This window comes from Oryx dammah, unplaced genomic scaffold, assembly GCF_014754425.2.
Source record: "Oryx dammah isolate SB20612 unplaced genomic scaffold, SCBI_Odam_1.1 HiC_scaffold_18, whole genome shotgun sequence".
NCBI lineage: Eukaryota > Metazoa > Chordata > Mammalia > Artiodactyla > Bovidae > Oryx > Oryx dammah.
In genome coordinates this window covers 52,217,292-52,240,142 of record NW_024070202.1, presented here as the reverse complement: position 1 = coordinate 52,240,142, position 22,851 = coordinate 52,217,292, and the positions used below count along the sequence as shown (strand labels likewise).

Here is a 22,851-nt window from a genome sequence, read left to right as displayed (position 1 = left end):
ATGGGCCTGGGATAACTGAATAGCTGAAGCACTTGCAAGGTCCCCTGGCACTTACTTGCAGGGGCGCCTGGCAATCAGGTGTGTTATGGCTTCTTATCTCATGGTGCAGCAGTAACACTGTTGAATGAAAGTGGACTCTGTGTAGGGACTCCGTAAGAGTTTTACTTGGGTTGCCTCTTTTCATTCTCACGCAACAACGCTGTGAAGCAGGCAGCCTTGACCCCGCTCCCATTTTACAAGGAGGCAGCTGAGGTTCCGAGAAGCTTGGTACCTTGCTCCAGAGCACACAGGTAAACGGCAGAGTGCAAGTTAAGAAAGACCTTCCTACTCGATACCCCTACGCTCTTAACCACCAAGCTGCCTCCCTCCAGTGTGTCTATTTTCTTGTCAACATGCTGGCTCTTAGGCACCCAGTTCTGAGTGTCGTGCAACGTGACCCCAAAATCCTTCCAGCCCCTCTGTGGGGGGAATTCGGATCCTCATCCCCGAGAGACGCTTCGCCCACCTGAGCAGGCCGGGATCTGCCTGATTGGGACATACCCCTAATACCTCTTCCTGGCCTGCGGCCGGACTGGGACCCAGCCAAGAAGAGGCGGCGGGGTGTGCGGGACCGGAGCCACCTAGCCGGCTGCGTTCGGCCCCCGCCCCTTCGCCCGGCCGCGGGGCGGGGACTAGGGTCGCGCGGGCCGGGTAACAGGATTCAGCAGCGGGAAGCAGCCGCCGCCCGGGCCGCGCGGGGCAAGGCGAGGCGGGGCGGGGCCGGGCACGACGGGAAGGGGAAGCCGCGCGGGCCAGGAGCCGCGGCGCACCAGCCCGGCTGCATCCACCGCTCACCAAGCGCCGCGATGGGGTTGGAGACCGAGAAGGCGGATGTCCAGCTCTTCATGGACGACGACTCCTACAGCCGCCACAGCAGCGTCGATTACGCAGACCCCGACAAGTTCGTGGACCCAGGCAGCGACCGAGATCCTCACAGGCTCAACTCGCATCTCAAGGTGAAGCCCAGGGCGGGCCCTCCCCTGGGTTTGAGGGCGTCCCAGGACCCTCGCCAAGGCCTGGGATGCGGGTGCCTCCTCTACCCTGCTCCGACCCCAACTCCCACACTTGCTACTGGGTCAGCCCCGCAGGGTCTGGGGCCCAGATTCTCGCCGCGAGGCCGCCTGCGTAGCCAGGAATTTTTAACCAAATTCCTGTGCTCGCACCGTGAGCCTAAGAGAAGGTGGGGCATCCCAGTCAATTCTGTCTTTCTTGAGTACTCCTGGTTCCTGGTGAAGCAGGTTGGATGACAGTTCAGGATCCCTGAGTCTTGTCTCCGCAGGTGGGATTCGAGGATGTGATTGCAGAGCCGGTGTCTACGCACTCCTTTGACAAAGTGTGGATCTGCAGCCATGCTCTCTTTGAAATGAGCAAATACGTGATCTACAAGTTCCTGACGGTGTTCCTGGCTATTCCCTTGGCTTTCGCTGCGGGAATTCTCTTTGCCACCCTCAGCTGTCTGCATATCTGGTGAGAAGGGGCACACTGGGATGGGCCAGCTTTCTGAGAGGTCGGAATGTTCTTTGCCAACTGCCCGCTGCCCCCTGCCCTCCCCTTCTTCCAGCTGGGCAGAAGAATGTGCATCATTTCCCAACTTAGTAGCAGGAACTGGGAGACCTTGAAAGACAGTGTGCTTCGATAGACATGTAGGTAGGGTTAGGACCTAAAAACAGAAGAAGGTATGTCCCTCTGTCCTCGGGTGTGATTTTCCCTGCAGTGCTAAGGCCCAGCTGATTGTGGAGGTGGAGATCTGGAGGCCATGCTTCCTGCCACAGGCTGCACTCTCCTAGGGCCCTGTTTTGACTTGTGCCTCTGGTTCTGGGCAAGGCTCTTACTTCTTTCATCACCATTCATTCAGTCACCACCCGTGTTTGGGGTAAAACAAAAGTGATCCCTGATCAGAATGCTAACGACAATATCATTTCAGAGGGATGTCAGACCTGGTTAAGCAGTGCTATGGAGGGGTTGCTCCAAGCCTGCCACTGGCAAATGGCAAGGATAAGACCAGAGAAGATGCAAAGTGTGTGCAATTAAGGTGTACAGGCTCCCAGCACAAATGAATGAAAATTCAAACTACAGATAATGACAATGAGAAGGCTTCCAAGTTACTTCTTCGCCTCTGAAGCCCCAATAGGAGTGGCATCTAGGACATTAAAGGGAAAATAAATATAGAAACCTATTGGACATTTTAGGATGTTTTGAGTAACTTTCTTCACACAAAAAATGCAGCATAAAGCTTCAGAGAACATTTTTAAGCATTAAAAATTTTTAAAGGAAATGTCATATTTGACCTATAAATTGTGTTATTGCTGTTTTAAAAGATGTCCACTTTATTCTGAGAGGAAGAGCATTCAGATTATCCCTGGTATGGCAACAGTTGTGAATCTTGTCTTTTAGGGCAGTCCTGGAGAAATACATAACCCTTGATGCTGCCATATCTTTTTCTTAATCATTTTATATGGTAATACCACACCCTAATACATGTTGTGTTCATTGTTAGAAGTTTTGAAATTGTTCTCCATTTGCCTTTACCATCTGAATTAATTTCTTTAGTCAGTTAGCTAGCTGGTTAGTTCAACTAAGAAAATTTATTGAGTACTGAGTTTGCGCTGGTACTGGGCCCAGGATGAATACGATGCAAGATCTGCCTTCAGCTTACTCACAGCACATCAGGGCAACTGGCTAGGTACAGAGGTGGCTGCTGAGGGAAACAGCTAAATCTGTGGAGGAGGGAAACACAGGGAAAGCTTTGTAGAAAGAAAAGAGTTTAAAAGAATTTTTAAGGATAAATTGAAGTTCACTCAATTTATGAGATTAAATTTAAAGAGAGTAAAAATTATAAGATTAAAATTAACAATTTATGAGATTAAAAATAACAAACATCAATGTAATTTGATTACTAAAAGCTGTAAACAAACTATATGGAAAGTGTCAAAAAACTGCTAAGAGGAATGAAAATCTTTGCCTTTTTTACATGAACAGATCCTCAAAGGCCAGATTTACAATCAGGTCATATTTAGATATTAGCACAAATCAGCACATCTTTTTAATAAAACCAGTCATGTAACCTCTATGTCCATTTTCTCACTTTCCAAAATGTGAAAAACGGAGTGACCACATCGTATATTATGAAATGCTGGCTATGGAACTATTTGGAAATACAGACTGCCAGTCAAAAAAGCTAGACTTTCCTAAAGCACTTGTGGAATAACTGATAACAAAAGGGTTTTTATTTACCAAATGTTACAGAGATCTAAGTAAAACTACAATTAACCAAATGATGCTTCTCTCCACCTGGCTCTCCTGAGAATGGGAGATATTTTTGGTGTAGTGCTTCCAGCAGGGAATCATCAAACCACTTTTTTTCCAACCACAGAAATTGTATTATTTAACTTCAACTTATTTTTCAAATTATTTTCATGTTGGCACATTAATATTTAACTGTCATACGTCTGTCATCAGGCAGCTGTGATTGCAAGTAGAGGAGTGACTTCAAACAAAAATGTTTAGAAGTTAGTTTATACCTTGATAAAATAGGTTTATTATTAATGGATTACATTCCCATGACACGATAAGACCAGATCAAGGAAAGTTCTCATAGAAGAACAAACTTATTTTAAAACCTTATTTTCTGGTGGTCAAGGCTATGAAAATATGCAGTTATAAGCTCTTTGAACCACACTCCATGGTCATAATGGATCTGACTTTAGATTATTTAAACAAACAACAACAAAGCACTCACAACTCAGTCTGATGATGTTGGATCCTAGGCCAGAAGGATAGGACATTAGGAACAGGTGAATTGGTTTGAGTTCATATCAGAGACTGGTTTGAATCTGTATGCCATTTGACAACCACAGGTCATAAGTGGATCATATCAAAGAAATGTAACTTGAACCCCTCTGCCTTTTATTTTTGCTTGAATGTAATTCAAATATATAATCTAACTGATAGAAATGCAGTAGTAACAGTCTCATTTCCCAGAAGGTTTTAATACAGCTAACTGCTGTGACAAGGCCATCTGTGACACTATAAATACAAAGCTAAACAAAAGTCCCAGTTCTCATGGATTTATCGTCCAATGGATGAATATATAATTTTGCTAATTATAAAATGTGTTTAAGAAACGACTGAGCCTGACACTGAGGCTGACAGTGTTCAGGCCGACACTGAGCCTGAACAAAGTTGTGGGTCACTTCAGATCGCCTGGAGTTTCAGATCGGAAACCAGCTGGGATGTTAGAACACAGTTTAAGTTTGTTGTCAAAGAATCACTGGATTCTTGATCCAAAGTGAGAGAACAACTTGAAGAAGATGAAGTTAAAATCCCACGAACTGAGTCCTCAAATGTGGGCAACGACACTTTTGTCCTGTGCTTAATTCCGTCTTAGGACATGGAGATCTAAGGCACTAGAGGTTAGAAAATTTTCTCAGCCTAAGAAAGAATGGAAAATGCATTATATTCTGAGGGAAGTGAATTTCGTTAGGAAGCTTTCCAATCTAAACAAGTCAATTTGAGATTAGTTTGTCATAATTGTTTTTATTATATATTCTGACTTCAAAATAGTTCTATTTATTGTTCATCATAATGGCAGCATCATATGGACATATCAGAGATGCATAGTAAGTGGTAAGCCTGATAGCTGGTCTCTAAGATTTCCTGTTCTTACATTAATTTGGAGGGAATTGCCCAAAGCCACACATCAAGTGAGAAACATAATGGGATAAGAAGTCAAAAGTTATCATCATTCAGGTTTCTACTCAACCATTTAGCCCTAAAACACCTAGTAATTAATTTTCTTTTTTAAAAAAAATTGCTTCAAATCTTTAGCACTTGGGAAAAAACACAAGATAAATATAATTTTTGTAGAAAGTCCATATGAGTAATTCAGTTAAAAAAATCTCAAAATCAGACAAATGCCTGATCTCCTCTTCATTTTCGGCTAAATACAACAGACCTTTATTTAAGTCACTGTTAAATAGGAAACCAAGAAAATCAACCTTACTTCTTTGTGCCCACCCAAGAAATAATAAAAATTCTATTGAAGCCCTCCAGTAATGCCTGAGAGTTCACATACTTTTGTGCCCAAAAAGCACTACTGTGACAAAGAACATTATGCAGAGGATTACTGAAAAACTTAACCAACCTGAGGAATATGAAAATATGTAGTTACTTTAAGAAAAGGCATACAGAAAAAATAAATTCAGGATATTCGAGTTCTTGTTTAAGAGTTCTGACATAATTGCAGGGCTCTTTTAGCTACACTACACAACCCTTTTCAGTGTGTGTAATTACTATGAAAAATTAATAATATAAAGCATAAGAGAATGTTAAATTCACTTCAGTTAAAATGTTTACCAAGGGTAAAGATGTCCTCGCTTAAAAGCTTACATTCTAATACGAAAGAGAGATATAATCATCTATTTATGATATCTTTTGATAAATTTGAGATTTAAGAAATTTTTTTCAGTACTTAGAAACACAGAAAAGGAGTATCCAACCTAGCGTGGTCCAATGGGGAGGGAAGACAACAGGAAAAGCTACCAGGAAGTGAAACTTCAGAGAAATATGAAGATTTAGGCAGGTTAATATGTAGGGCCAGAGATCAAGTAAATAAATTTCATGTTTTGTTTAATTTTGCTTTACTATCTTAAATTGCCTGCTACCAATAGAAATAATATTGGTGTTGATCACGTACATGCCTGTTTATTTTCTTAAACATATTTTCTGTGTATCTTATCACGATGTAGGTCACTGTTATTTGTTTCAAATGCTCAACCTGGCTTAGGTGAATTGGGCCACTGTTATATCTTTATGCTCTTGCATGTGCAAGAGTCAGTGGCCTTATTTGGTAACACCAGTAATCCTTACATATCTCTCTTCCTCCATTCCAGGATTATAATGCCTTTTGTAAAGACCTGCCTAATGGTCCTGCCTTCAGTGCAGACAATATGGAAGAGTGTGACAGATGTTGTCATTGCCCCATTGTGTACGAGTGTAGGACGCAGCTTCTCTTCTGTCAGCCTGCAACTGAGCCACGATTGAATACTTGGGCCCCAGGTCCAGAGATCTGGATATTCTAATACTTGTTTTTATAACATAAAAGCACTACTGTTCTGTTAATTCCCCAACTGTTCAAATTAAGAAAGCTATTAAAATGGGCAACCACATGTAGAATGTTTATTGGCAGATCTTTTCAAATAATGCTTTTCTAATAAAAAGCCAAGGATTTCAAATCTAACTTTATAACCAGAATTATTCAGTAGACAACAATTAATTTCAAAGGCAGGCAGTTTTTACTTTAGTACAAAGGTATGCATTTCATAATGATGAATCTGTAATGATCAAGGGACATTTCTGTCAAACACTGCAATAGTGTTGTGTACAACTGCTTATAAAAATATGGAATTTCCTATTTTTCTTACTCTGGAAATAATACTTTTTAAAACCTTTGCAGATAAAGTCATGGGGATACTTAGAGATAAGATAATACAAAGATCCTAGAAATTACAGTAACAAAAGTAATGATAGGGGCTCTCAAATAAATGTGAAAATAGATTCATGAAAACATGTTCCTTTAAATAGGGTATTGTTAACTTACAGGTATATTTAACAAGATGTTTCAATTTACTGTATATTTTGTAGTTATTGTAAATGTTTCCCTAATCAGATTGCTTTAAAGCACTCTTTATATTTGTTATCTTGTTGTATTAATATATAGAAGGAGTAAATGTATCTTCCATAAGGAACTTCATTGGTGAGATCGCACTGTCTAGATTACATAAGCATATGCATCTTCTTTGGTAATTGAATGTAAAAGAGAGATATACAAGGCTTTTCTTACTTACTTTTCCAAGCGAAATCCTGAAATGTTTCATGGCTAATGTTTATCTGGCTGTGATCTTAATACAAACCTAATTGATATTTCATCTAAGAGATTATTTCTGTATTGTAGTTAAAAATTAATCCTGTATTCTGCATTCTTATTAATGCTTCCCTTTACCTTCAAGTAACATTGGTGCTATTAAATAACATTTTACAATAATGGCTATTTCTGATACTTAAGTACAATTTCAGCTACAGTAATTTATGTATTAACTTCAGCAAAGTTGTTAACTTATTGGGTGCATGCTACTGAACTATGTATATATAAATTAAAAAGTAATAGCTACAAATTTTCAAGATATTATCTAATATAAGTCTTACTGCACAGTATAAAATTATTATTATTATTTTTACACTATAGAGTCCTATTTCAGTGTTATGAGTCACTGTTGTTTTAAAAATCTCTATTCTAAAATAATAGGCCTATACAAAAGATGTCTATAATGTGAGTGGTTAACTATAATTTACACATCCTAAAAGTGTATCAGTGCTCAAATTTCAGAATTACTATTAGAACTCGGATTAACATTCCTTTGAATAGTTTCATAGATGACAACTCCTCATTCAGTGAAAATTAATTTTATTTTCCCAAGTTTCTAAGACTGGTGAATATAAAGGATGATTGAACTGGAATTCTACTGGGGAACCAAGCAAATGAATGATTAAATTATGAAGCTTATATCCTTTTGAAGGTAGTTACAAAAGAGATTTTTTCAAAACTATCTTAGGTCATTGTAGCATCATTAGAAAACACTCTCATGATCATTAAAGCATTACTACTCATTTGACAACATGGATGTTACTATGTTAGTCAAAAAGGTCAATCAGTCTCATGACTTTATAGTTATACCTTATATTTAAGATGTTTTAAAAAAAATTTGTATATGTCATTTGAGCAAAAGTATTTGATTAATAAAATACCGATTTAAATAAATCATGGCTTCTATCTTTTCAAATAGCAAGTTTTTTCAAATTGGCAAGTTTTAAAGCCAAAATATACATACATAGTCATAAAAAAAAAACCTATTAACTTGTAACAAGTAGACTATGTGATTTCCTTATTTCTGAATAGCATTGATCATTTTCAAAATAACTTTTTATTGAGATTTGTCATTAACTATTTTATCTCAGAGACTGAAATTTTGTACCAAGTAGATCTAGGTTTCATGTACAAATATGTTGGTTCTTTTATTTGTGAGTGGGGAAGAGGTGGGTGATGGTGGGACTTTCCCAGTATCTATAATAAACTTTTTAAAACTTATAAAATGTGTTTATTGCTTTTATTACATATCAAGTTCATCAATAAAGAACTTTTTCAAACTAATTTTTCCTTATTAAAAACTTATAATAGGTAAGCATACATGAGTTATTGCTTATTCAGGAATATATTTGTAAAAAATTACATGATTGGTAATTTAAATTTTATCCCTATAAGTTTTTCTATCACTTGATGAATATGATAGAATAGCGTGTTCTTAAACCAACTATACTTCATATTCTTCATGAAATAGTCTCTTGCTAATCCTAAATAAACTCATATTTCTGTTTTCAATTTTTTAAATAAGAAAGTAAAACAATATAAATCACATGTATTTGGATACTAGTACCAGACCAGAGTCCAAAATTATTTTTGGAAAGTTAGTATGTGAAGAGTAGCTGCTGATATTGGCATAGATTTTCTTGTTGTGAGTTAATCTGGAAAAGTGACCTACCTCCAATAATAAAGTATGTGTTTGGCTTTGTGAAATGCTCTTTAAAGATGTGGAGAACTTACAAGTCCCTCTTTTCAGTAGTTGTCTACATCCCATGAATTTACTTAAATAATTTTCTTGGGAAATTGTTGGACTTATGTGAAAAGAGCCCTGCCCTCCAGGTCAGGCATCTGGATGCCTATCTCAGCACTGCCATTACTAAGGTATGTCAGCTCCCTCAAATGGTTTGATCTCAAGGTCTCAGTTTCCTACTTTTAATGAGAGGATTGGACTCAAGGATCTCTTAGGAACTTCCCATCTTCTTGTTTTCTGTGACTTCCATAGAATGAAGTTTGGCTATGTATATGCAATCTTGCTGTTCAGTCCAGGAATTTTTTAAAATTGATTTTTAAAATCATGAATTTTCTAACAGGACTGGCATGCTATAAATATAGGAATTAATGCACAGTTAAGTTGACTGAGGGCTTCGCTGGTGACTCAGAGGTTAAAGCGTCTGCCTCCAATGCAGGAGACCTGGGTTCGATTCCTGGGTCGGGAAGATCCCCTGGAGACGGAAATGGCAACCCACTCCAGTATTCTTGCCTGGAGAATCCCATGGACAGAAAAGCCTGGTGGGCTACAGTCCACGGGGTCACAAAGAGTCGGACACGACTGAGTGACTTCACTTTCACTTTCTTAAGTTGACTGAGACTTTGATTTTCATAACAGGGATTCCTAGATTTATAACAGTTCTGTCTCCATCACTGTGAAGTTTCCCGCCAAATAAAATGTTACCCTATGTTTTAAATTAACTACAATTTATTTTATTTGTAGATTTTTTTTTTCCTAAAATTACTGCTACACCACCATGATCAATGCTATCTTCTTTGGCCTGTCTAGTTGCTATAGCCTCCTAACTGCTCTCACTCCCAGTTTCAATATGATCTTTTCCAATCCATGTTCCCCTTCAAAAAAGAAGTGATCTCATCAAGACTTGATGCTTCTCCCCTGTGTAAATGACCAATTACATGTCATTGCCCTTATAATAAAATCCAAACTCTTCAGCAATGTTCACAAGGCCTTCACTAACCACACATGGTCTTCAGCAACTCTCTTCTGAAGCATTCACTGAAGTGCCCGGCCCTCTCCTGTCTCCATGACAGCCTCACTCTTCCCCTTGGCCTGTGCTAACCCCTCCTGTTTCAAAACTCCACATTAATGCCTCTTCTATGTTTTCATACAAAATCTTGTAAGAACCCCTATTATCACTTGCCACATGGTAAAACTATGACTGCTAACTAACCCCATTAGACTGCTGGTTAGGTCTTTGAGAACCAAAATGTGACTTCATTATTGTTTTCCGGGATTCTAAAATGGTGCCAAGCACTTAACAAGCTCAATCAATATTTTCTGAATGAATGGCTACATGAAAATATAATTGAAGAAAATTTGGGATGACTGCTGAGCTGGTAGTAAAAATCATATTTTGACATTATAATTTTCTTCATTTGAGTGAGGAGTTTGAAAAGTAGTGATCCTAATAAGATGTTCCTTCTCACCATTTTTCCCACTTATTAGTTATTAAGTTAGAAAAATTAAAATATATGTAAAGTGCATCAAGTATATTTCATCCTTCAGGGTAATGCCTTTCTACTCTCAATTCTGTTTTCTGAAATTTATTTTCACATCTTCCGGGGTAGGAAATGCTAGTATTAATACATAGAAACTGGTTAGAAACCATTCTCTCTGGCATTTTAGAAAGTTGCTAATTCTTTTACTACCCTATTTCCCATTTTGAAATCTATAATACTAAAATATTATTTTTATAGAATTTTACATTTTAGAAAACACAGTCTCATACACTGTCTCATTTGAATCCAGGACAAATTAAATAGCATAGTGGAGAAATCACATAAGTAATAGCTTGGTTTCTGTAGCTTGCAATCTTATCATTTTTGAATGTTTACTTAAGATAACAAGAGTTTAAAGAATTTTTACATGGTTACATATTACTTTAAGATAAAAAATTGGTAGTACTGTGATGAAAAATTTAGACTACTGCAACTTATCATAGATCAGAATTTGGTATATTTCCTTCATTCAAGGTATATATGTATACAGAGAGGACAAGAGAAGGATTTGAAGCAGGATGGAGCAAAGGATAAGGATATACTAAATATTCAGGTTATACTTCTTAGGAATAAAAATAGTTTGGGCTTCCATATCTAATCTTCCCAATTTCTCCTCCCTGTTAACCCCCAAATAGCCAGATGAGCAAAAGAATGCACCCTGTTTTATTTTTAAATCATTTTTGTACCCACTCTTCAGCTTCTTTCTTCAAACTATATCTGAACTGCCACCTCTGAAACTTTACACTGTGATGCTTGTTTAAATGAAAGGTAGCTGTGGGTGAGGTAACATTTCAGTCTATTAGTAGACATCCATTACTTCAATGTGAATGGATGATCTGAAAAGAAGAACGCTGAAAGCTATGTAAGGGACCTGAGCAGGAGGGCCTTGAGTGGGGTGACACTTGAGAGCATCCAACACTGATTAAAAGACACGCCACCAAAGAGAAAATCAAGACAGAGAAGGGAAAACAGGAGGTTCCAATGACACAATCTTCACCCTTCACAGATTTGTTTCTGGAAACCTCTGTTCAAAGCCCTAGTCAATGGAATTGGGTCAAAGGAAACTGAACTGAGTGGAAGGAGCTAAAGTCAGCTAAGACCATAAAGGAAAGTTACTTATGTCATCTTAAATGAAAAGGGCCCTGTAGGGGGCATGAGGGCTCTCCTAGAACCCTGTGCCCTAAAGACAGTGGCAAAAGTTAAAACGAAAACTGTACTACAACTTGCGACCATCTGTCTTGCTTCCACCTCACCTCTCTGTGCTTTTGACTGTTGCCGTGTATCTGTGGCAAAGACCAGGCAGCAGTCAGAGAAATCAGAGGACACCACTTCAACATTTATCCAAAAATAGGACAGACACCTATCTGCCTGCACTTGGACGTGTTTGTCATTTGGCTTGGCTGCACAGCTGGAGAAGTCGTTTTGCCATTATAGGAAAAGGTAGGGGTGGAGAATGAAGAAAGGAAGAGACATGACTCATAGTGGGAAAGAGCATGTAACCAAGGGCAAATATTTCTCCCAGACATAAATGGACCAGGAAGAGATAGGAGCCACAGGTCATCTTTGGAGCATTCTTTTCTCTCCCTGCCTCTGAGTAACTTGTCATCAAGCACCTGCCAGTAACAAAAGGGGAGAAAAGGGCAGGAGGCAGGACCTGTGTCTAACTGAATCGCATATAAGTTCCAGCCAAAGGCTGGCTCAGCTAACTGGGACAGTGAAACAAGGAGACATTTGGAAAGCTGCAGGGATAAACACCATTTCCCAGGGAGGCAGGTGGCAAGGATAACATGTTTCTTTTACGGAGAAGGAAACTGGATGGAATCCTTCATACATTACAACAATGGGAGAAGTCTGATTTCTGGTACAAATAATAGTTCCATTTGTTGAGCATTTATTACCTGCTGGAAGTTATTTGGGGCTTCCCAGTGGCTTGCAGACTACAGTCCATGGGATCACAGAGTTGGACACAACTGAGCGACTTACACTTTCTCAGATGGCTCAATGGTAATGAATCCCCCTGCCAATGCAGGAGATGGAAGAGATGTGGGTTCAATCCCTGGGTCAGGAAGATCCCCTGGGAGAGAGCATGGCAACCTCCTCCAGTATTCTTGCTTGGAGAATTTCATGGAAGTGACTGAGTATTCATTCATGGGCATTTATTTAATTTGCACAATAACTCTATAATATGAGTCTATTATCATTTTTCAGATGAGAAAACTGACGCACTTAAGTTGAACAATTTTCCCTAGATCACACGGAAGTCAAAATTTAAACCAAGAGAATCTGACAATGGAGTTCAGTCACTTAATCACTGATTAAGATTACACACATATTTCCTCACAAAGTCAATATCAAAATAGGCAGCAATATGGAAAATGGAACATCATGGAATACATAAAAGTCACTGGAATATATAAGAAAAAGAAGCATAAGATACAAGCAAGCCTTCCTCTCCAGTTTAGATATGACCTTGTTGAGGCAGTCACAGGAATAGCACACATTATTTAGGGGTTTGTAATATAAACTAAATTAAAATCATCTCAGAGCATCTAGCATAGTCAATCAATTTCATGGGATCCTCTGCATGAAGGGGCCATGAAGAGGGCAGAAGGGGTGAGGGAGAGCCATGATCAAAACATTGGAAACAAAACACCAAAAAACTTTTTCATCATGTAGAAAAAACAAGTGAGCAATTAACTGAATTATTTATATATACTTTATTTAGACAAGAGGAAGATCCTATGATGATCATAAATTTGAAAACAGACCCCTGAAAAAGAGACAGTTGTTGGCATTATTAAGTCTAAAGGTGATTAAAGAGCCACCTAAAAGATGAGAAATATTGTACAAAAATTCCTTTATTAAACTATCTTTTTTCTGAGAGAAAGTCTAAGTGAAGTCATCCTAAGTGATAATTTCACTGGAGTAGACACACACAAAAAGAATTGTGATCCTAACTATATTCAACAAGGGGAAATGGCAAAAAGATCTTAAAATATTTTTCCTAAAAGAACTTCGGGAATGATGAGACAGATCAGATGCAGGCAGTCTCTATCATGCATGATGAACTAGGGATTCACATAAAGATTTCCATAATTTCATGATTCTTAGAGTTGAAGAAATATTCAGAATTGGAAAGGGAAAGTCCTCCCAGTCTTAAAATCTTCTATGAAGTTGGCCCATACACTTCTAGTGCAGGATGAGTTTGGGCTACCTTGAAGCCTTCCCTAAGAAACTGCTCTGCCTTCTTGTAAAGTTAAAGATTGGTTTGCTTCACCTCTTGTCACAGTCAATACCTCTTGGGTCAGGCTAATGGGAGAACTTTGGCTTCCCAGGTGGTGCTAGCAGTAAAGAACCCATCTGCCAATGCAAGATTTGATAAGAGACACAGGTTTGATCCCTGGATTGGGAAGACCCCCAGGAGGAGCGCATGGCAACCCACTCCAATATTCTGCCTGGAGAATCCCATGGACAGGGGAGCCTGGTGAGCTACAGTCCATAGGGTCACAAAGAGTCAGACACGACTAAGCAACTTAGCACAAAATGGGAGAACTTAAAACAGTTCAACTATTTTTGTAGCAAAAACCATAAACAAACAAGCAGAAAAATAAAATAAAATCAACCAACAGCAACAAAAAACCTCATCTTGGCTGTTTATAATTCTTGATTTCACATTCCAAGAAGACTTCAGTTTATAGAAATGGAAAGAACTGCCAGTTCCCTGCAAGCAACTTGGCAAATGTAGCCTGTTGGGCTCCCCCTTAAATGATGTTTCCTTCAATTTGCTTACAAATATTTCTCTAACAGTATGTCACTTCCTTTTCGGAGCTGGGATTCCCTGTTAAGTCATCCAGGATGCCTTTCTATTGCTCTTTCCATTATGATGTACAGGCTCTTCTATGTACATATTTTTGAAGGTTTTTCTTCATTCATGGTTCTTATTCAGGAGAGGACTTTTTTTTTCTTTTGGCTTTTTAGTTTATTTGCTGACATAATGTCTGCCATTTTTATTCATTTTCTCAAGATTGACTGATTATTAAAAAAATATGCCTCGCTTTATAGAAATCAACATTCTCTCCCATATTTCTGTGCATCTGGGACTATAGAAACGTCGCTGTCCTTGCCCCACATCTTCAAATTACCATTCTTGGATCACAACAATAAGTCTTCCCAAAGGGGAACTTCTGGAAAAGACACGTTATTTCTTGGCTAATATATCCCCTTTTTTGTAGCATGCACCAGCCATATAAATAAGAAGTATATATTAGGGGGTAAGGAGGGCATCCATGAGCAAGTCCACAGTTGTTGACAGTCATAAGACTAGAGACAAGCATAAAGGAATATGTAAATATACTGGCAACAAATCATGTGAAAACTAGGAACCAACTCTTCATTTCATTCATGGTGGAAACTCCACTGTCCAACGCATGGACACTGGTGAGGAGACCAGTGAGTACAGAGCCACAAAGAGATGATGCCACCTAGGAGGTGAGGAACAAGATCTGCAAAAACCCTAGGATGCCCTCTTCCTGGTAGACAATGACTAGGAGTCACAAAATCCATAATACCTGGATTCTCTCCCAATGAATTGTACCATCGATCTCAGAGTGATCATGTGAAAGGGATGTGCGATGAGAGCAAAGAGCACAACGCACTCTCTCAAGTTGTCTCCTTGATAACTCTGTCAAAGGAAGATGAAACTTCTTTCTCTATGCTTCCAGATCCTGACTCCTCAACCTTGTTACACTTCTGGTAATTCTGTAAAACTTTATCATGGACCACAGTTCCAAGGATTTCTGAACAGTCTTGGAGTTAAGCCTGTGAACAACCTATACTTCCCATAGATGTTCACAATGTGCTGAGCATAACAAAACAGACCAGGAAGCTGACACACTTGCTGCCCCCAAATATTTGTCCTATTGCTGGAGTTAGAGGCTCCTATCCCACCTCGTTGAGCAGCTTCATATACATAAGCAGCTGGAACAGAAAGGTGAAATCGGAACCGATTAGCATGTGACTGGCTAAGTCCAACAATATGGCACCCACTGACAGAGAGACAGAGCCGCCGAGCAACAGAGCCCGCTTGATATCACGTGCCAAGGCCACCAGCTTCACTGGCCCAATCTCATACACACCCACATACTCACCAACGTGCATCTCGCTGCCCAAATTCTGCCTTTTAAAACACGTTGAGAAAATCAGCATTTTCAAGTTTCCCCTAGATCACTGCTTTTCAAAGTTTAATGTGCACATGAATAGCCTGGATATCTTGTTAAAAAGCAGATTCTGTCTCAGTAAATCTGGAAATTGGACCTGAGATTCAGATTTGTACCTGGATGCTGCAGGTCCTTTTGAGTAGCAAGATCCTAGTCACTAACTTGAGTAAGACATGGAGGAGAGGTGAAAATAAAGTAGCTTTCAGTCAGAGGAAAGAATCATTGAAAGAGACATAACTTGGCCCTCTGAGAAGATTCTACAGTCTGTCCCATACCTATAACCCCCCATACTATTGCAGGGAGGAAGCCAATTCTGACTCCATGTTGGAAAATGTTTGATTTGTTTTTCATTGCTTTTGTTATTATGAAAGTCACTCAGTCATGTCCAACTCTTTGTGACCCCTTTGGAATTCTCCAGGCCAGAATACTGGAGTGGGTAGCCTTTCCCTTCTCCAGAGGATCTTCCCAACCCAGGGACTGAACCCAGGTCTCCCGCATTGCAGGCGGATTCTTTAACAGCTGAGCCATAAGGAAAGCCCAAGAATACTGGAGTGGGTAACTTATCCCTTCAGTGGATCTTCCCGACCCAGGAATCAAACTGGGGTCTCCTGCATTGCAGGGGGATTCTTTACCAACTGAGCTATCAGGGAAGCCCTGGAAAAAATATTCTTCAGGCCAGAATACTGGAATGGGTAGCCTTTCCCTTCTCCAGGGGATCTTCCCAATCCAGGGATCAAACCCAGTTCTCCCATGTTGCAGGGGATTCTTTACCTGCTGAGTCACAAGGGATTTGATTATAATCATACTTAATAGCTTGCCTCAGAGGACCCTGCCCCTCTGCTTGACTGTAAGTGAAAGTGCCTTTGTTCAGCTCAGATAAATAATTTGTCCCTGCTGCTGTTAAGTCACATCAGTCGTGTCCGACTCTGTGAGACCCCATAGACGGCAGCCCACCAGGCTCCCCCATCCCTAGGATTCACCAGGCAAGAACACTGGAGTGGGTTGCCATTTCCTTCTCCAATTCATAAAAGTGGAAAGTGAAAGTGAAGTTGCTCAGTCATGTCCAACTCTTAGCGACCCCCTGGACTGCAGCCTACCAGGCTCCTCTGTCCATGGGATTTTCCAGGCAAGAGTACTGGAGTGGGTCGCCAGTGCCTTCTGGCACTTATAATTTGTCCCTACCCACCTGCAAATAGAAGAGGTTAACACACCCTTTCCAAAGGCTGACCGTTGCTTTGAAGATGTTTTGCAAGACTGAAGACCTTTGCACTTTACTTCCCCACTGCTCTCCCCCTCTATTGTACCTTTTGACTTTAGTTCCTCATTGATTTTCCTCTAACTCTACAAAAGAAGCTGGCATCCAGACTCCTACAAGATGGTATTTTGAGGCGCTAGCCTGCCATCTTCAAGTCTCTTCCTTGCCTCAACACCTCATCTCTCGGATTCATTGGCCTGTCCTGTGGCAAGCAGAGCAAGCTCACACTCGGTAACAATACCAGCTTTAAAACACATTCACATTCCCTCTGAAGTAAGGTAAATTAATCGACAGAAAAGTCAGCAGTGCAGAATTAAACCTATCCTCCAGTATATACAAAAGCTGATGTTACAGTCCCAAATTTTCTCTGGAATTGGTTTAAAAAAAAAGAAAAAGAAAAAAACCTCAATATGTAAGTAAAAGGAAGTTCTCTGTGAAGACCAGACCACTTAATAAATGGTCGATATGAACTGATATGCACTTTTTAAGAGTGAAATATTTTATGATTAAGCATCATTGCCTCACAGGGAGTGGCTGTAGACATAAATTCCCCCCAGGTAAAAGCAACTCCTGGTAAATAGTTTATTTACTAGGGAAAGGGCCAAAAGGAAAGAGAGTTTCCTTTGTTAAATAATGGAGCTCTGACTAAGCCAGATGGATTGGTTACAAAACAAAGGGCTTTTGTAAAGGACTCCTCCCAAATATTTACATTAACTTAAGAAAAAAACAGAAGATCTACTGTGTATATCTCCTTATAAATTAATGGTAATATTTAGGCACTACTATCATTTTATTCTTTATCATTTCATTATAACCTAAATAAAAAATTAAATTATTTGTTAAAATAAAATATTCTCATATGCTGTTTAAGTATACCATATATAGTATAAGTATACTAGTATACTATGAAATGCCAAATATCTCAGGTATATATGACATTATATTAAATCATACTATACTACATTTTGTTGTCTTATTAGGTTTTCTGAGAGTTGGTCACACACTGAATAAGATTTATGGAGTTTCCATCTTCCTAAAGGGTGATCAGAATTTTGTTTCACTTGAATAGGAGGAAATGTAGTCATTGTCCACATGTCTAAATATTCTACTTCTCTCAACTAGATATAATATAGTAATCTGGCTCACACCTTGACCGAAATTTTTCTGAAAAATTGCTATGCTTAAGCCTGCTATTAAACAATCCCAATCTTGGATTAGCTAGGATTGCTATTATCATTAATTTTATATTGATATAAATCTACCTAGATGAAAAAAAATGAGCCAAGTATTTTTTACATTTCTTCTCACACTTTCTAAGAGTATTACTCCTTAATTATGTCAGTGTTTGCACTAAGATTTTCCTCTCTTTAATGAAAGCTAGAAGGATGATTTTAGTAGGGCTATTATAATCCAATTATTAAACAGTCAAGGTAGGCAGATCCCTCAATTTCATAGCAGTTAGTTTGATTCCTTATATGGCATCATGATGAAATGATGAGCTGAACCGGCATTTTAAATGGATTTTAAGCATTAAAAAAAAAAGAAAACTCAATGTGATTTGTGTTTGCTTACATTTAGTACTGTCAGGTAGTTAGAATAGGGAAAAGGAGTCCAAAATGGTGGTGGCTAAAAGACAAAGAAAGGTAAAAGCCTGGGAAAATGGAACAAAAGAAAATCTGAGGACTAGAGTGAGAACCTTAGGTGAAACAAACACACCACTTCTGGCTAGCCCAGTTTGCATAGGGCAGGCTCAGCAGGGAGGAAACAAAACGTATAAAAAGAGGAAGCCAAGACAGATTGAGGCCTCTCCTTTGGGGTCAGCCAGCCCTCACGCCTCACGGTTGTACTATCCAAGGCTATGGTTTTCCCAGTAGTCATGTATGGATGTGAGAGTTGAACTATAAAGAAAGCTGAGTGCTGAAGAATTGATGCTTAACTGTGGTGTTAGAGAAGACTCTTGAGAGTCCCTTGGACTGCAAGGAGATCAACCAGTCCATCCTAAAGGAAATCAGTCCTGAATATTCATTGGAAGGACTGATGCTGAAGTTGAAACTCCAATAGTTTGGCCACCTGATGGGAAGAACTAACTGACTCATTTGAAAAGACCCTGATGCTGGGAAAGATTGAAGGCAGGAGGAGAAGGGGATGACAGAGGATGAGATAGTTGGATGGCATCACCGACTCAATGGACATGAGTTTGAGTAAACTCCGAGAGTTGGTGATGGATAGGGAGGCCTGGCATGCTGCAGTCCATGGGGTCGCAAAGAGTGGGACACGATTGAGCGACTGAACTGAACTGAACTTGTTTGCTGAATAAAAGTCTGAGCTGTAACTGAGCTGTAACACTGGTCCACTGTTTCAAATCTTTGTTGCAGCAAGATAGAACCAAGGAAATTACACATTCTCCTGACAGTATTTTCTCAATATTTAAATTTACCTATATGCTGACAAATCAGATTGTAATATGATTTTGCTTTTAATGTAATTTATGGGGAAAAATTTCAAGGAAAAATTGACTGATAAAAGAAAAAACAAACCTTTAAATTTTGAATACCTACTCTTAGAGACAAAATTTTGCTGCTTTTTCAAAGAAAAATCATGTTTCATCATATTGAGTTCTAAGGCCAGAGGAAAAATAATGACGATGACAATAAGATGGTCTAATTTTTTGAAGGTAAGGTAGACTCTTAGCTGCCTTGAAAATCATATTCTGCTTTAAGGCAAGAGAATGTGCCTTGTGACCTGCTGGGCCCCTCGATCTGAGGCCCTCTGTCAAGCATCATATTGTGAAATGAAAATATCTCTGGCCATATTAATAAATAAGAAATGTCACAGCCATCAGTAATTTCTGGCTTCCAAATGTAAGTGATGGTTCCCAAAACTTCGATCCATGGATACTGTAACCCCCCATGCTGACTGCTGAGTTGCTGAGGGAATGCAAGAAGCAAGGTGAACAAGGATTGGCCCCAGATAGCTGAGGTGTATATGAAAGGAATGAATTCAGTGAGCCCAGAGCCTTTCATCTACCCATATACATAAGCTAAGTTCCTTAACTTGATACCTGATCTCTTTGATGTTCAGACTGCCTGCTCCCTCTGCTGCAAACTTGTATATAACCTGACTTCCCCTCCTGCGTCCTTGGAGCAGTTTTCTCAGAGCTACTGAAATGCCGTCTCCTGGGCTTGGAGTCCTAAACATTCCCACCAAATAATATAACTCTACTTCCAGGTTGTGACTATATTTTTCAGTCAACAATATTTAAGAATCTTCGCATAAAAAATCTTCATTTAAGATGAAGAGATTTTGTTATTGTTGTTACAAATGGTGTAATAGATTTTTAAAATAATACATAAAGCTTTCTGAGAATGAAATAAAAGAAGCAAAGGTATATAGAATTGATGCTTTTGAACTGAGGTGTTAGAAAAGACTCTTGAGAGTCCCTTGGACTGCAAGGAGATTCAACCAGTCCATCCTAAAGGAGATCAGTCCTGGGTGTTCATTGGAAGGACTGATGTTGAAGCTGAAACTCCAATACTTTGGGCCCCTTCTGTGAAGAGCTGACTCATTGGAAAAGACCCTGATGCTGGGAAAGATTGAAGGCAGGAGAAGAAGGGGACAACAGAGGATGAGATGGTTGGATGGCACGGACTCGATGGACATGAGTTTGAGCAAGCTCCAGGAGTTGGTGATGGACAGGGAAGCCTGGCATGCTGCCGTCCATGGGGTCGCAAAGAGTCAAACATGACTGAGTGACTGAACTGAACTGAACTGAGAAGGTATATCTCAGAAATTCGATTAAGACTTGAAAAACTGAAAGCCAAAATCCAGTCTCTAACACACAGTTGATGTAGATTTGGGCTCCTCACAACTTGCTGCATTCACATCCTTGCCTTGGCCTCATCTTGGGATTTATTTGCCAGTCCCTTGACTTTGGGTGACTTGCCATGGCCAACAGAACAGGATAGAAGCGTCAGCATGTCATCTCCAAGTTTAGACGTCTCGAAGTCTTGCATATTTTATCTGACTCTTGTGCCTCTGTTACTTCTTGAGCCAGAGAAGAAGCTGCCCTGACTAACTTGCTGGTCCAAGGAGGCTGAGAGGCATACAGAGCAGAGCCAGCACAGACCTGCAGTGGGAAGCAGAGGTGCCCCAGCCACCCGAACCTAGACCAGCTGGGACCCAGCCAAACCAACCCATAAATCTGTGAAAATAAATGGGTTTTCTTCCACCAAGCTTTTATATAAATTATATATTTGGAATTTAAGGATTTTGTATAATTCAAAAAGACCAGATAGATTCTCAGTTCAGTTCAGTGGCTCAGTTGTGTTTGACTCCTTGTGACCCCATGGACTGCAGCATGCCAGGCTTCCCTGTTCATCACCAACTCTCGGAGCTTGCTCAATCTCATGTCTATTGAGTTGGTGATATCATCCAACTATCTCATCCTCTGTCATCCCCTTCTACATTCACTCTTTCCCAGCATCAGGGTCTTTTCAAATGAGTCAGTTAGTTCTTCCCATCAGGTGGCCAAACTATTGGAGTTTCAACTTCAGCATCCGTCCTTCCAATGAATATTCAGGACTGATTTCCTTTAGGATGGTCTGGTTGGATCTCCTTGCAGTCCAAGGGACTCTCAAGAGTCTTCTCTAACACCACAATTCAAAAGCATCAATTCTTCAGTGCTCAGCTTTCTTTATAGTCCAACTCTTACATCCATACATGACTACTGGAAAACCATAGCTTTGACTAGACAGATCTAAATAAATCTTAGATGTTACTAACAATATCTCTCCAGGATTATTTTTTCTTCCAGTTTTATTAAGATATAGTTGATATACAGCACTATATAAATTTAAGGTATATAGCATAATGATTTGACTTATATAGATCGTGAAATGATTATCCCAAAGTTTGAAAGTAAAAGTCACTCAGTTGGGCTGGACTCTTTGCAACCCCATGGACTATACAGTCTATGGAATTCTCTACCTTTCCCTTCTCCAGAGGATCTTCCAAATCCAGGGAATGTACCCAGGTCTCCTGAATTTTAGGTATAGTCTTTACCAGCTGAGCTACAAGGGAAGCCCATCCCAAAGTTTAGTAAACATTGATCATTTAATATAGATACAAAATTAAAGAAATGGGGGGGTGAAAAATTTTTCTTTCTGATGAGAGCCCTTAGGATTTACTCTTTCAACAATTTTCATATATAACATATAGCAATATAAATTATATTTATCACATTGTACATCAGATCTCTATTACTCTCATCTTGTAACTAGGGATTTATACCTCCTGACTACTCATATCTAAATCCCAAGGGAAGGAGGAAAGCTAGTGAATGACGACACTCTTGATACATTTGTTCTTTTCTGGATGCCCACGGAGCCTTCCCCTCCTCCACTACCCACCAAACCTAGGGAAAGATTATTACAACAGAAAAGCGGAGATGAAGAGAGAAGGTTTCTCTTGATTCCAAAAGCCTTGGTCTTGGGGGAATTTAGGGCACGAGAAAGAACTGTTGAATGATATATGAGCAAGACTTCCTGGTCAAGGGAGAATAAGTTAGGAAAATAAGCAAAGTAATTTTTGACACACGTGCATCTCTAGCATTGACCCAGATGAGGGAGGGTCTAAAAGCAGAGGTACGTGTGCCACCTGCTTGAGTAGGGCCCTCTGAGTACTTCCTTCCCAGTAGTTCCCCTGCACAGTGGCAGGGCATTTATTCCGTTCTCCACATTCACCATATGAGGCTCCATGATGCTGTATCAGGCCTGCCCACTCAGATTTATCAGACTTGCACAGAGCCCCAAGAAAAGGAAAGAAATATCAAAAAGTGTCTTTAGCCCTAACAGTCATATTGAATGAGCATGAAGGACATTATAGCAGCATCCCCAACATACCAGTTACTGAGGACTGACAAGATGATGTACCATCAGCAGATCCAAGATGTAAAACTAAGGAAGAGACTCTCCTCCACAGACCCACCCTGACAGTCCTTGGCAATAAGCCCCTGGAATTTATATGCAATATAATCTTAACAAAATGGAAGAAACTAGGAACTGATTGAGATGAAGTTTCTGCCACCTGAAGGAATGGGGGTTTGTAAAAGAAATTAAGTTCAGTTATTTAAAAAAGAA

The 22,851-nt window shown here is 39.6% G+C and overlaps 1 protein-coding gene and 1 pseudogene across 1 annotated transcript; one reads left to right on the top strand and one right to left on the bottom strand.

Moving 5' to 3' along the window:
• Positions 1-632: 632 nt before the first annotated feature.
• On the top strand, positions 633-8,187 carry CAV2 (caveolin 2). Its single transcript, XM_040260891.1, has 3 exons — positions 633-995; positions 1,319-1,506; positions 5,931-8,187. The coding sequence occupies exons 1-3, from the start codon at positions 846-848 to the stop codon at positions 6,079-6,081; spliced, it is 489 nt and encodes a 162-aa protein (XP_040116825.1). The 5' UTR covers positions 633-845; the 3' UTR covers positions 6,082-8,187.
• A 6,189-nt stretch (positions 8,188-14,376) lies between these two features.
• Positions 14,377-15,113, bottom strand: LOC120878212 (annotated as a pseudogene).
• Between the last annotated feature and the right edge of the window lie 7,738 nt (positions 15,114-22,851).

What these genes read in the sequence shown, in the direction of transcription:
- CAV2 (XM_040260891.1), top strand. Translation starts at nt 846, where the DNA reads ATGGGGTTGGAGACCGAGAAGGCGGATGTCCAGCTCTTCATGGACGAC. An exon ending in GGCTCAACTCGCATCTCAAG is followed by an intron (nt 996 to 1,318) that starts GTGAAGCCCAGG and finishes TTGTCTCCGCAG; the next exon opens with GTGGGATTCGAGGATGTGAT. An exon ending in CTCAGCTGTCTGCATATCTG is followed by an intron (nt 1,507 to 5,930) that starts GTGAGAAGGGGC and finishes CCTCCATTCCAG; the next exon opens with GATTATAATGCCTTTTGTAA.